The following is a 14,964-nucleotide window of genomic DNA, read 5'->3' as shown; positions in this document are numbered from 1 at the left end:
TATCCAATGAGGAAAGAAGACAGACAAATCCCGCCCACATTTCCCATCTCCACCCCATGTATGACCAAAGAGGGTTAAAAACTAAAAACTATGACAACTTAGGGCTCATGCAAACTGCAGTAATAAAAAAAAAAAAAAAAAAAAAAAAAAAAGTTTTTTTACAGGCATTTGAGCTTTTATTTCAGCTTGAAGCTTGTACTTTTTTGGGCTCCTTTACATGTTTTTTTATTGAGCTTCTATGAACTCTTTTGAGAATAAGCGTTTTTTTCCACAAAGCCTCCCCCTTAGCGAATTTCTCCTATTTTTCTGTGTGTTTGAGCCATTTCATTCTCTTGTGTGCTTTTTTGGGCACTTTGGCATCGTTTCTGCTCAAAAGCTGTGAAAAATGTGTGCATGAGGTCTATGGTGACACAGTGTTTATTTCCTGTGCATTGCAGGTCATCGACCAATAGTGACCCTAGAGAACAAGTACATAAGATGTAGAACCCGACTCTTCTAGAGAAGTGAACCCTATTTAGGCCATCAGACCAATGTCCATGGAAACATATACATAACTCAGTGACACCTCCTCTATGGAGGCCATGACCTGTATGGGGGTGGTGGGACGTATCACCTGGCTCTTATCATAGAGTAGTAAATACTGCGGAGTATCAGACCAATGTCCATGGAAACGTATACATAACTCAGTAACACCCCCCCCCCCCCCTACAAAGGATGTAACTTGTATGGGGTGGTGGGACTCACCTGGGTGGTGAGAAATGACTTCTCCAGAATAGTCCACGCTGCCGCAGGAGCTGTTACTGGAGGTGGACCCCAAGCGTCCTGTAAGAAGACAAACATGTTATTTCTCCATGACCTAGAACTAAGGGGAAGGACAAGAGACAAAACAGATGGGCCTGCCAATGATTTTCACAGGCGAAGGTTAATCAGTGACAGAACTCCGAGGATCATAAGAGATGACCTAAACACACATTGCGAAATCGCAGTAGTAAAAAGAAAAAACACAGGAGTGCCTTCACCACACTGGCATAGAGCTGAAGGAGCACCATATTAAGGCTCCATTCACACTTTTACAACTCTAAAATTGCGCCAACTTTGGGGTGCAACTTTGATGCAAGTTTGGATGGGTGCAACTTGGATACGACTTTGGCTTTACCAGTGATAATGGATAACTGTTGCATTGTATAACATTCAGGTATGCCTTTCATGCAATTTTTGAGGGTTATCATTGAAGTCTATGGCCCTCAAGTTGCAGGAAAGCGGGGCATAGTAGTGCATAAACTACTTTGAAGCTGCTGCAACTTTAGGTTGCACATATATGAATGATTATTATCGGAAAACAGAGATTGTCTTGTCATGCGACTGATGTCCAAAGTTGCATGCAAAGTCGCACAAGTGTGAATGGAGCCTTCAAGTGCAATTCCAGACAAGTTTCGTTTTTGTGGACAGAGTAGTGAATAGTTAGAATTAACCACTTTACCTCCGCTCACTTTGCTGCTACTGCAGCAAAGTGGCTCGTTCCCGTCCAGCGACGTAGAGCTACGTCGCTGGACTCCACCCCTTGTGGGCGGCGCCGCTGCTCTTACCCGATCGTCGGGGATCGAGTCTGGAGATCCACCCGCTGTGTGTAAACACAGTGGGCGGATCTCTGAAGTGACAAGCAGGGTCAGATTGCAGGGTTCAGCATAGCTGAACCCTGGATCTGTCCCTGTGTCACTCAGTCACCTCCCCCCCCCACACGTCAGTAAGCACCAGGCATACATTAACCCCTCTCTCTCCAATAAAATTAACCTCTTCCCTGCCAGTGTCATTTTTACAGTAACAGTGCATATATATATATATATATATATAGCACTGATTACTGCAGTAATGTCACTGGTACCCCCAAAAGTGTCAAAAATGTCAGTCAAGGGTCCGATCTGTCCGCCGCAATGTCGCAGTCCCGCATAAAAAAAAATAAAAAATAAAAAATCGCAGATCGCCGCCATTACGCGTTAAAAAAAAAAAAACACCAAAAAATGACATAAATCTTTCCCTTAGTTAGTAAACGCAATAACTTTTGCGCAAACCAATCAAAATACGCTTATTGTGATTTTTTTTAACCAAACATAGGTAGCAGAAAACAAATTGGCCAAAAATTAAAAAAAATTTGATTTTTACATTTTTTTGGGGGGGAATTTCATATAAAAAAAAATGTGAAAAAGTTATTTTTTCAAAATAAACGCTCTTTTGTTTATAGCGCAAAAAGTAAAAATTGCACAGGTGATCAAATACCACCAAAAGAAAGCTCTGTTTGTGGGAAAAAAGGACGTAAATTTCGTTTGGGTACAGCGTCGCACGACTGCGCAATTGTCAGTTAAAGTCGCACAGCGCCGAATCGCAAAAAGTGGCCTGGACGTAAGACAGCAAAATCCTCCGGTGGTAAAGTGGTTAAAGTCAGGTCCTTGTCAAAAAGATTTTTTGCTTCGACCTGGTGACTCTACAGACAATGATAAAGACCTGACATTGGTTCAATCCCTTCATCCCTGGAAAAAGAAAACTTTTTCTCTGGGGTTCCTTTTTTAAAAACCTCTATCATGATGTTCTTCTTGGGTTTTTCTAGCAACCAGGTTTATTTGGCATAGGGCCTCTTTGGATGACTGATCTTGAAGGGTTTCATAACAATTAGTTTGGTTGGCTTTCTATAAAGCCACCTCATTAATGGCCTAAGAGGGATGAGGACTATGTGATGAGATTATCTCCGATACCCCACAGTCCCCAGGTGAAAGATACTCACGGCGGTAGTAGTCGTGGGTTGCGACGAGTGAGCCACTTGATGGAATGGAAGCCATGATGGTTCAAGCCTTTCTATACTTAAGATGGATGTAAACCCTGAAAGAGAAGAAGAAAGCAAAGTGAGTGGCAGAAGATTCTAGATAAGTCACGAAGTTCAATAAGAAATCATGTGGGCTAATTCAACAAGACAAAGGCCAATGAGAAGGTTCCAGGTGTAGTTAGAGATGCCACCACGTGGTGCACAAAATGTTCTTGAGCCTAGAAGGTACAATGGCCCTTAGTGTCCATTCACACTAGTCCGACTTGTCAGGCGACTTGGTCAGCCTGACAAGTCACGCACCGTCGCGTCCCATAGTGTAGTACAGGAACGATTCTAATAGGAGCGACACTTAGAAAAAGGGTCCTGTACTACTTCGGGGTGACCTGGAGCGACTTGCATAGACATTCATTTTATGAAGCCCGTGCAAGTCGTGCCGAAGTCGCGGTGCACAGGACTTCACAGGTAGCCCCGAAAGTCGTGCCGCTTCAGTGTGAACCGGCACTTAGCCTCAAGAGAGAAGTCACCCATTGGATTGACTCATATCTTCGATATTGTTACAGTGTATATGAGGGTTTTTATTAATTAGTTGTGGATACAGCAGTGAGGGGTTAGACCTCCACCGGATGTTTTTAGATAGTAATGAAATCCTCAACCCCACACCATTGTATACAAATGAGAATGAAACGTTTTGGCTAACAGGCTTTTAGTGAAAGGAGGCCCCAGCTTCATGGATGCAAGACTTGTAAGCGTTGGGGTTCATCTTCTAAAGTAGTAGGTGTTTACGACACTATATCCACTGGAGCTTTCCCAGTTTGCGGAGTAGGGACTGGCCAGAGAGGGATTACTTTGACGCAGTTGGCTGACTAAAACACATACTGCAATGTACATAAACCAAAAATTCCTATTTTTGTACAAAGTTTTCTAGAAAGGGTGTATGGCAGTGTGCAAGGGGGGTCATTCTTCCCTGGGTGTTCGGGGACCACACCCATACGTATGTCAAATTGGGCACAGTGGTGGTGTCTGGGCAGCTGCTGCATTCCAATTGACAGCAATGGAACTGTCCGCAACTGGGAGCAAAATGGAACACCTGTGCATCCTCACGTGGGGTACAGATTAATATTCCCCATATAAACGAGGCCTGGCTCCGCATATTCCCCATATAAACGAGCCTTCGCTCCATGGGTGGCCCTGTAGGCCCCATTCAACCCTGCATCCTTCGATTGTAAGAGGGGTCACAGAGCGTATTTACTGACAGAAAAATCTGCTCAGTGGGATCGTGGAGCACATTTACTGACAAAATCTCTCCTCACAGACCTGGTCTACTGACAGGAAGTCTCTTTAGCAGGGTCACAGAGCACATTTCCTGACAGAAAAGTCTCCTCAGCGGGGGGTCACAGAGCACATTTCCTGACAGAAAGGGCTCTTCAGCGGGGTCACGGAGCACATTTCCTGACAGAAAAGTCTCCTCATCGGGGTCACAGAGCACATTTCCTGACAGAAAAGTCTCCTCATCGGGGTCACAGAGCACATTTCCTGACAGAAAAGTCTCCTCATCGGGGGCACAGGAGCACATTTCCTGACAGAAAAGTCTCCTCAGCGGGGTCACAGAGCACATTTCCTGACAGAAAAGTCTCCTCAGCGGGGGTCACAGAGCACATTTCCTGACAGAAAGGGCTCTTCAGCGGGGTCACAGAGCACATTTCCTGACAGAAAGGGCTCTTCAGCGGGGTCACAGAGCACATTTCCTGACAGAAAAATCTCCTTAGTTGGGTCACAGAGCACATTTCCTGACAGAAAAATCTCCTTAGTTGGGTCACAGAGCACATTTTCCACAAAAAAAAAAAAGTCTCCTCAACGGGGTCACAGAGCACATTTACTGACAGAAAAGTCTCTGCAGCGGGGTCACAGAGCACATTTACTGACAGAAAAGTCTCTGCAGCAGGGTCACAGAGCACATTTCCTGACAGAAAGGGCTCTTCAGCGGGGTCACAGAGCACATTTCCTGACAGAAAGGGCTCTTCAGCGGGGTCACAGAGCACATTTTTCACAAAAAAAAAGTCTCCTCGTTGGGGTCACAGAGCACATTTACGGACAGAAAAGTCTCCTCATTGGGGTCACAGAGCACATTTACGGACAGAAAAGTCTCCTCGTTGGGGTCACAGAGCACATTTACGGACAGAAAAGTCTCCTCGTTGGGGTCACAGGAGCACATTAACTGACAGAAAAGTCTCCTCATCGGGGTCACAGGAGCACATTTCCTGACAGAAAAGTCTCCTCAGCGGGGGTCACAGAGCACATTTCCTGACAGAAAAGTCTCCTCAGCGGGGGTCACAGAGCACATTTCCTGACAGAAAAGTCTCCTCAGCGGGGGTCACAGAGCACATTTCCTGACAGAAAAGTCTCCTCAGCGGGGGTCACAGAGCACATTTCCTGACAGAAAAGTCTCCTCAGCGGGGTCACAGAGCACATTTCCTGACAGAAAAGTCTCCTCAGCGGGGGGTCACAGAGCACATTTCCTGACAGAAAAGTCTCCTCATCGGGGGCACAGGAGCACATTTCCTGACAGAAAAGTCTCCTCAGCGGGGGTCACAGAGCACATTTCCTGACAGAAATGTCTCCTCAGCGGGGTCACAGAGCGTTGCCATGAATGCCTGTGCAAAGCAACCAAAATGCTCAGGTGCATTAATGCGGATTAAGGCTGCTGTAAAATTCAACACCTGTGTGAAAAAGCCCTAATAAGGCCCCTTTTACACTTGTGTGACCTGTACTGCAACATGAGTACCGTTCATATCTGAGCGACTTCAAGTCGCAGCAGCTTCAAAGTAGGCCCTGCACTACTTTAGTCCGACTTTAGGTCCATAGACCTCAAGATTACACAGGCATTGCTTCAAGTCGCGTCAAAGTCGTGCGACTTTCAGAGCACACAAATGTGAAAGAGGCCTAAAACAGCACTTACACCCTTAATGCAGGTGTTCGATGGTGCAAAAGATGACTTTCTCCTCTAATTCGCCTACCTGTCTACACACGGCAGCACAGTTTGCACAATGTTATCACACTGGCTGGGTGTGCATGGACTTATCAGCTCTGATGGGACACAGACTTGAACAGACTTTGTGATTAACTCCTCATGGTCAGCCATCATGCTGTAGGACAAGAACCCAGACCCAGTTCCTGCTGGCCACACACCCACCAATGCTGGTTTAGACCTCGTTCACATCAATGCAACTTGTCATAGGATTTGACAGGTCCAAATCGAATGACAAGTCGTTCTACATTGTCGGAAATGGAACTGTTGAAATTGGTGCGATGTTGGCTTTTTGGTGCAGCACCGATTTGAAAAAAAAAAATTTCCTGCACTATTTTTGGCGATCTCAGGTGCGACTTACATAGACATCTGTGCATGAAGACACACAGAGGTCAGCATTCCAAGTGAAGTCGCACAATTTCAAAGCTGCATTCAGTGTGAACGGGGGCTTAATCCTTCGGACGATCGTTTCTCAAAATGGCAAGTTTGCATGTGTCTATCCGTTTGCTTTCCGCGTCAAAATTGTATTGGAAATAGCAAAAAATGGAACACGCCATACACAGAACCATTGGAATTTTCCACTTTCACTTTCAACATCTTTCCCACAAAAATCCAAACGCACAGCAATCTTTCACCCCATCGAATGTGAATCCAGTCATTTTCATTTAGGTCTCATGCACCCTGGACGTTTTTACAGCGGCTATCTTTGGCATCAGACGTTTTTTTCTGCAGCCAATAAACTCCCCAACATGTTATCCTATGTCTCCGTGCACACATAGGCTGTTATCAGCAGTTTTTGGCAGGGGCGTTTTCTGGCTGGAAAAAAACAAAACAAAACTAGTGGGCTTTGAGTGGTGTTTTTTTAGCTGTAAAAACGCTCTAACGTCAATAATAGCTGATAAACGCCAAAAAACGCTGCTAACTGGCCTTTTTTGACGTTTTTTATTCCATTGCTTTTTGTAAGCCTGGTTTCTGTTTCGAGGTGTCGTTTATGGAACATAGCCTGGGCTCACACTGGTGCATGCTGAACATCGCATGTGATTTGCACCAAAAACGCACCGCATTCCTGTGCACATCACATGTGATGTCTGTGCGATGCGATTTGAGGCATATATTTTGTATGGCTCAAATTGCATCGCATTTGTACCAAACTGTTGTAGGACCCTTTTTTTCTCCACACCTAATCGCATTGCATAGGTGTGAACACCCATGAGATGCGATTCTGACAAGCGCACTGCATTTTGTAAATCTGTTTCTGGGTATCATTCATGGAACATGAATCCCTGCTGACATTGTGCCGATTTGGCACTGGTTCACACTGAGGGCGGGTTTGAAATCATTCAGCTGAATGCGCGCGATTTCAAACTCGCATGTCAGTGCGACTTCGGGGGTGATTTGACAGACATCTGTACGGGTTCATGCACAGATGTCTATTGAAATCGTCCTGAAGTCGCCAAAAGTAGTGCAGAAACTACTTTTGGGAATCGGTGCGGTGCCGCAAAGCCAGGGTTGCACCAATTTGGGCAGTGACCTTGCCGGCAATAGGCTCTGATTTGGCATGCGATTTGACATGTCAAATAGCATGTCAAATCTACCCGCTGTGAACGGGGGCTTAATGTTCCATGAAGGACACCCCAAAAGAGATTGCAAAATGCTGTGAGCTTGACAGAATCGCATCACAAGGGTTTTCACATGATACAGGGAAAAAAGGGCCGACATTTGCACCAAAATGTTGTAGGACTCTTTTTCCCCGCACCTAAATTTTATCGCATGCAATTCTGGCAAGCATTGCATTGTGGGAAAGTCGGAGTTACTAAAATAGCAGGGAGGTGATTTTTAGCCAAAAAATGCTTAAAAACGCTGAAAAACGCCATTGCAAAAAAAGCTATTCTAACACACATAATAACAAAGCACACCGTTTTAATGGCCTGGCAGCACATAATAATGTCAATAACAAGGCAGGTGCGTTTTGCACAATGTTTTGCGATAATTCGCAGCGGCCGTAAAACCTGACTAACTGCCTGTTATTGCAATGCATAGGTGTGAATAGGCCCCTGTTACGTACACTGAATGATTGGCTGTAAACAGTCTTTTAACACAACTTTGTTTACACAAAATTGGTGGAAAAATGATCCATACACTGGTAGATTCGCCCTGTCCGTCCTCCATTTTGCATCCTTTGATTGAAAGTGAGGTCCCAAGAGCACATTTACTGACAAACGTCTCTTCAGTTGGGCCACAGAGCACATTTACTGACAGAAAAGTTTTCTCAGCGGGGTCACAGAGCACATTTCCTGGCAGAAAAGTCTCCTCAGCGGGGTCACAGAGCACATTTACTGACAGAAAAGTCTCCTCAGCGGGGTCACAGAGCACATTTCCTGGCAGAAAAGTCTCCTCAGTGGGATCACCAAACACATTTACTGACAGAAAGGTCTCCTAAGTGGGGTCACAGAGCACATTTACTGACAGAAACATTTCCTCAGCGGGGCCACAGAGCACATTTACTGACAGAAAAGTCTCCTCCGCTGGGTCACTGAGCACATTTATAACAGAAAAGTCTCCTCAGTGGGGTCACTGAACACATTTATAAAAGAAAAGTCTCCTCAGTGGGGTCACTGAGCACATTTATAACAGAAAAGTCTCCTTAGTGGGGTCACTGAGCACATTTATGACAGAAAAGTCTCCTCAGCGGGGTCACAGAGCACATTTCCTGACAGAAATGTTTCCTCGGTGGGATCACAGAGCACATTTACTGACAGAAAAGTCTCCTCAGTGAGGTCACAGAGCACATTTCCTGACATAAATGTTTCCTCGGTGGGATCACAGAGCACATTTACTGACAGAACAGTCTCCTCAGTGAGGTCACAGAGCACATTTATGACAGAAAATTCTCCTCAGCTGGGTCACTGAGCACATTTATGACAGAAAATTCTCATCAGCGGGGTCACAGAGCACATCTCCTGACAGAAAAGTCTTCGGGGTCACAGAGCACATTTCCTGACAGAAATGTTTCCTCGGTGGGATCACAGAGCATATTTACTGACAGAAAAGTCTCCTCAGCGAGGTCACAGAGCACATTTATGACAGAAAAGTCTCCTCAGCGAGGTCACAGAGCACATTTATGACAGAAAAGTCTCCTCAGCGGGGTCACAGAGCACATCTCCTGACAGAAAAGTCTTCGGGGTCACAGAGCACATCTCCTGACAGAAAAGTCCTGATTTTTGTGTGGCCTGCAGGCTGAAAGAAATCACACTGTTGCATTATGCGTTGCAATGCCATTCGTTACAAATGGCACCCCAACACACCTGCACAAAACAGACCCCTTTGGTGCATTGAATGGGCCTGTGACTGGAAATTCCCATCACTGAGGACAGGATAAGTGCTAGTAATGGTCACACACCTGTGCTGCAGGTAAGCCGGATATGTTTGCTCACCTGTCTATAGAACGACAGAAGGGATTGGCCATGTTTACACTGTAAATAATTCTAATTACAGAACAGACGGGGAAAGGAGGTCAGGGAGTGCATGACTCTCTGACACGCGCCCGGCATGAGCGGGTGCACAAAGGTACAAAAATACTGCTAGTCATATATATGGCGGTGTCTGGTTCCTGCCAACATTGACCGCATATTTTTCTGGGACATTTAGCGGCAGAGGTCATATAGATGGAGTAGTGTTACAATGCATAGGTTAACAGCCATCCTCTGTGCACAGAGCATTGCCAAGGCCAATGTTGGCCATACAGTTGACATTTTTTAGGCCAGATCAAATTAGCAATCTTGTCATGTGCGACAATTTGGCAGCTACAGGATTGCTAAAGAGACCGCACATCTGCGTCTCCAGTGGTCCTCGCTAGCCTGGTTTTGCCAACAAGCAAAGCTGCAGGAGCTGATAAGCGTCCTCTTTTAGGGCCCATTCAGATCTACACTATATTGTCAAAAGTATCACGACACCTGCCTTTACACACACTCAAGTCATGAACTTTAATGACATCTCATGCCCCGTACACACGTGCAGATTATCTGAAGACTTTTGTCTGTAGACTTACCAAAACCATATAATATGAGGTCAAACCTAAACACTTTCAATTTGTATGGAATCCGGCAGGCCCTTGCACTACATAGAAAAGGTAAATCTGAAGACAAAAGTCTTCAGATAATCTGCACGTGTGTACGGGGCATCAGTCTTAAGCTGGATACACACTATACAATTTTCTGTAGATTTTTCCTTTTGATTTACCAAAACCATATAATATGAGGTCAAACCTAAACACTTTCAATGTGTATGCAATCAGGCAGGCCCTTGCACTACACAGTGGAAGGTAAATCTGAGACCCCGTTCACACTGGGGCGACTTGTCAGGCGACCTGGTCACCTGACAAGTCGCCGTGGGTCGCCTGCCATAGAGTAGCACAGGACCCGTTCTAATAGGAGCGACGCAAGTCGCTCCGACTTAGAAAAAGGGTCCTGAGCTTCTTTGGGGCGACCGGGAGCGACTTGCATTGACTTCAATGATATGAAGTCCGTGCCGGCCACTCCGAGGTCGCGGTGCGAGCTGCGCACCGCGACTTCACAGGTCGCCCCCGCAAGTCGGGTCGCGCCTGTGTGAACCGGCTCTAAAGGAAAATCTAACAACAAAAGTTGTATAGTGGGTATCCAGCTTTAGTCCGTAGGGTTCAATATTGAGTTGGCCCACCCTTTGCAGCTATAACAGCTTCAACTCTTCTGGGAAGGCTGTCCACAAGGTTTAGGAGTGTGGAATGTTTGACCATTCTTCTAGAAGCACATTTGAGTTTGGGGTGGAGGAACTTGACTGGCCTGCACAGAATCCGGATCTCAACCCAATAGAACACCTTTGGGGTAAATTAGAGCGGAGACTGCAAGCCAGGCCTTCTCATACAACATCAGTGCCTGACCTCACAAATGCACTTCTGGAAGAATGGTCAAACATTCCCATAGACACACTCCTAAACCTTGTGGACAGCCTTCCCGGAAAAGTTGAAGCTGTTATAGCTGGAAAAGGTGTGCCAACTCAATATTGAACGCTACGGACTAACACAGGGAAGCCATTGAAGTTTAAGTGCGTGTACAAGAACTTCCTTTGGGCGTCAGGCGTCCTGCAATTATTTTTGCGTGATTTTTCCGGGATTCGGCGACAATCTCAAAACCACGCAGCATTTGGGGTGCCATTTCAAGTCGCGGGAATCGCACGACCCGCGATATGCAACAATTCCGGATCGCGGGCAGAATTACAGCGATTTGAGACGCCAAGATGTGAATGGAGCCTTAATGTCTGCCTCCAAACACCTGCAAAAAACGCCCAAAATGTCTGAAAATTATACTGTGAATGGAGCCTAAGGCATCAGCATACCAAGACATTTTGGACAATTTCATGCTCCCAACTTTGTGGGAACAGTTTGGGGGTGGCTCCTTCCTGTTCCAACATGACTGCACACCAGTGCACAAAGCAAGGTCCATAAAGACATGGATGAGCGAGTTTGGGGTGGAGGAACTTGAATGGCCTGCACAGAGTCCTGACCTCAACCCGATATAACACCTTTGGAATGAATTAGAGCGGAGACTGCGAACCAGGCCTTCTCGCCAACATCGGCGCCTGACCTCACCAATGCGCTTCTGGAAGAATAGTCAAACATCCCCATAGACACACTCCTAAACCTTGTGGACAGCCTTCCCAGAAGAGTTGAAGCTGTTATAGCTGCAAAGGGTGGGTCAACTCAATATTGAACCCTACGGACTAATGGGCCATACACACTATAAGATTTTCTGAATACTTCTTCCTTTATACTTACCAAAACCATATAATATGAGGTCAAACCTAAACACTTTCAATTTGTATGCAATCTGGCAGGCCCTTGCACTACATAGAAAAGGTAAATCTGAAGGAAATCTAACCACAAATGTTGGATAGTGTGTATCCAGCTTAGGACTGGGATGCCATTAAAGTTCATGGGCGTGTAAAGGCAGGTGCCCCAATACTTTTATCAATATGGTGTAAGCATGTGCGTTCTTTGTAACTTTTGGCAGGTGCATCATGCGCATTTGCCTTGAAATGCGTTACTGACGCACATTTTCGAATTTAGGATTGGAGTGTAAAGGATGTACAGCGACTGACCAAAGCCTGGTAAAACCTGTTGTGAACACATCATAATGCATGTTATAAGTGTTTTGGTGCACTCCTATTGGCTTCTATGGGCCTCCCAAAGCTGACGGACATGTTGTATTTTTCCAAACGCACTGCAGCGCTAAGGAAGGAACTGACGCCATTTTTATTAACTATGCATTTGTGCGTTAAAATGCAACGAGTGTCAGTGGGCCCTCACTCTACAGAATCAGACCGATGCAGGTAAAGTATGCGTTACGTCAGTCAATCCTTGTATTTAGTCCCCAATCCTGTTTTCTAAATGCGCATTTTTTTGTGTGCCGTTTCGCATAACACACATAGGGCAGCTCTTTCATCTCAGTGACAAACACAGCAAAGTTAAGCCTTGCCCTTTTTTTTACTGTTTTGCCAAGTTTGTTAATCTTTTTCATGCATTTTCACCTCCGTTTTGGGATGCCATCATTGGTGTCAGGGGGAGGAATAGTGTCCCATCATTGGTGTCATTGGGAGGAATAGTGCCCCATCATTGGTGTCAGTGGGTGGAATAATGCCCCATCATTGGTGTCATTGGGAGGAATTGTGCTCCTTCTTTGATGTCAGTGAGGATAATATTGCCTAAAAGAAAGCAAAGGTCCACATCTGGCCCCTGGGCTGCAGTATGGAAACCACTGGTATGGGCAATAAAAGCGATCGATAATTCCGATGATTTTGTGTATGGAGCACATAATCAATTCTGAAATGAAAGCTTTTGACTACTTCTTTATCATAAACTTTTGGCGTTGAGGCAGGGGCGTAACTACAGGGGTTGCAATTGCAACCGGGCCCCATGCTCCAGGGGGCCCGTGCGGCTCCCCTGTACACCTGGATAGGAGGGGCGGCGGGGGCAGCATTTAGAGAAATCACTGTCCTCCTTTTTCCTCCTGTAACTGCAGGAGGAAAATGTAGGAGATTGGTTCCTCTCTATGCTGCCCCGCCACTCCTCCTATCCATTTCACTTGTGTTCTGCTGTCTCTGGGCCCCTGTGTGCTCCCCTGGTCCCCCCCTACTGTGCTGCTGCCCTCCCCCCTATCCTGTTCACTTGTGTTCTGCTGTCTCTGGGCCCCTGTGTGCTCCCCTGGTCCCCCCCCCCCCACTGTGCCCACCGCAGAACTTGTGAAAGGGTCCCCACTGTGGGACTGTAATAAAGGGCCCCCCGCAACGAGAGTAAAGGGCCCCAGGATCAGTGGGAAGAGCCCCAGGCTTGAAGGGAAGGGCCCCAGCCAGGGATCCGGGGGGGGGGGGCCTTCATGGTTTCTTGCACCGGGGCCCTGAAGGTTCTAGTTACGCCTCTGCGTTGAGGGTTCATTCTCCCCAAAGTGATCCGTTGCGTTACGGCACGCAATAACGTGCGTTGGATTGAGGCAGCCCCTTATTATAAATAGGATTCTAACATGACACAAGGAACGAAAAAAAAGGCATGATGTTTTTTTTCTAAACGCAGCACAGGATGCATCCTACAGCATATGATCGTCTATTGGACGTCTACGTCCAATCAGACCTAATCGAGATTTCCAAAAATGAGCAAGTGTGCGATTTCAGCTACACCAATCGATCTGCATCCCTCCTCTTGTGTATAATTTCTCAAGCAGTCCCTTTTTACCCTGAATCCTCCGGTGAGACTGTGTTACCTAACATGGCTCGTTTATTTAACCTCAGTCAGTGGCGTCGACAGCTGGCTCAATCCTGGCACCACATGAGCTCCCATTGGTCCAATCGGTGCCAACACAGCCTCAGCAGACGGGAGACTAGCCCTCGATTTAAAGAGTCTGAAGTGAAAACTGTCCTTCCCTTGTCAACCCTAATTAACACGCAATCCATTATCGCTCCTACACTGATGAGCTCCAACATGGCAGGCACTTAATACAAGAAAGGGAGCAAAACTAGAGGGGCTGCGTAGGAAGGAGGCGGCGGGTGAGCGCTCACCTGTGCAACTAATACTACAATCTGCAGAGTCCTATTATTCTTCATTACATAAGAGGACAGATATTACTGCTGACCATATCAGGGGAGGGGAGGGGGGGGGGGGGGATTTTTCCTATCTGTGTGCGCTCTCTATGCATATTCAACGCTTGCCAAGACTGGTTTAAACCAGTCTGCCCAGAAATAAAAAAAAACGCGGCTGTCCAAGCAGATAGGACCCTGGCAGCTGAGACCAGCACATTCCTGAACCTCAAGAGCTTGCAGTCTGTCTGCAGGGGTTTGATAAGTCTGCAGGAACAAACCAGCTTTAGGGGGTTTAAATAGGAAGCTCATAAGGTATTGGGTATACATGGGCATTTGTCATGCCAAAATATCATACTGGGGGGGGGGGGGGGGGGGGAGGCAGCCATTCATTACATTCCAGTATGGACTTGTTACAGCTAACTAGAGAGCTTTGGAGATTTTCCAGCACGTTGGCAAATTTCCGGAACGATCGTTCCCCCTTTTTCTCCGCCGTAAAAGGAAGCAAAGCAAACATGGTCTATGAAGCAGAGAGAGGCTGATTTGGTGGGGGTTACCGTATCCAGAGTCACCCTAAATCACGCCACGCTTGTACAAATGTTATGTTCCAGAGTCACCCTAAATCACGCCACACTCCTACAAAAGTTACGTTCTTTGCAAAAGGGCGCTCAAATTTTTTGCAAAAAAAATAGGCAATCTGAATAAAGCCCCGTACACACGCACCGATTGTTGGCCAACCGATCGGCCGTCTTTTGTCCAGTGTTGTTTTGTTGGTTGAGATGTGCTCTAGACTGCACACGAATTTTGTCGGCCAACAACAACCAACTGCAGAAGTGATGTCATGTGCTGGTCTACTTTTCGTGTGTTTTTTCTTCACTGAGCATGCCCAGTCTTGATCATCACATTTTTGTCGTCCGAAATCTGTACTGACTGATGAATAATCGGCCGTTCTTTGTTGGCCAACAAAAATTTTATAGCCTGCACACCAGATTTTGTTCGGCCGAAGAGTCGCAGTTGGTTGTCG

At 46.3% G+C, this 14,964-nt stretch overlaps 1 protein-coding gene and 1 long non-coding RNA gene across 3 annotated transcripts in view; both read right to left on the bottom strand.

Annotated features, from left to right (window-relative positions):
- PPDPF (pancreatic progenitor cell differentiation and proliferation factor) overlaps window positions 1–2,892 on the bottom strand; it is a 6,670-nt gene extending 3,778 nt beyond the window's left edge. The window contains exons 1-2 of the mRNA XM_082272624.1: window positions 2,777–2,892; window positions 745–822 (exon numbers count right to left, since the gene is read on the bottom strand). Coding sequence (XP_082128750.1) covers window positions 745–822; window positions 2,777–2,831 — 133 coding nt within the window. The 5' untranslated portion in view covers window positions 2,832–2,892. The remainder of the gene's footprint in view (window positions 1–744; window positions 823–2,776) is intronic.
- Window positions 1–14,964, bottom strand: part of LOC309566389 — a 249,249-nt gene that overhangs the window by 151,076 nt on the left and 83,209 nt on the right. The gene's annotated exons all lie outside the window — the stretch shown is intronic.

Source organism: Pelophylax lessonae (assembly GCF_965119305.1).
Source record: "Pelophylax lessonae genome assembly, chromosome: 11".
Taxonomy (NCBI): Eukaryota; Metazoa; Chordata; class Amphibia; order Anura; family Ranidae; genus Pelophylax; species Pelophylax lessonae.
The sequence above is the reverse complement of the archived record's forward strand: the minus strand, read 5'-3'. Positions and strand labels throughout refer to the sequence as shown.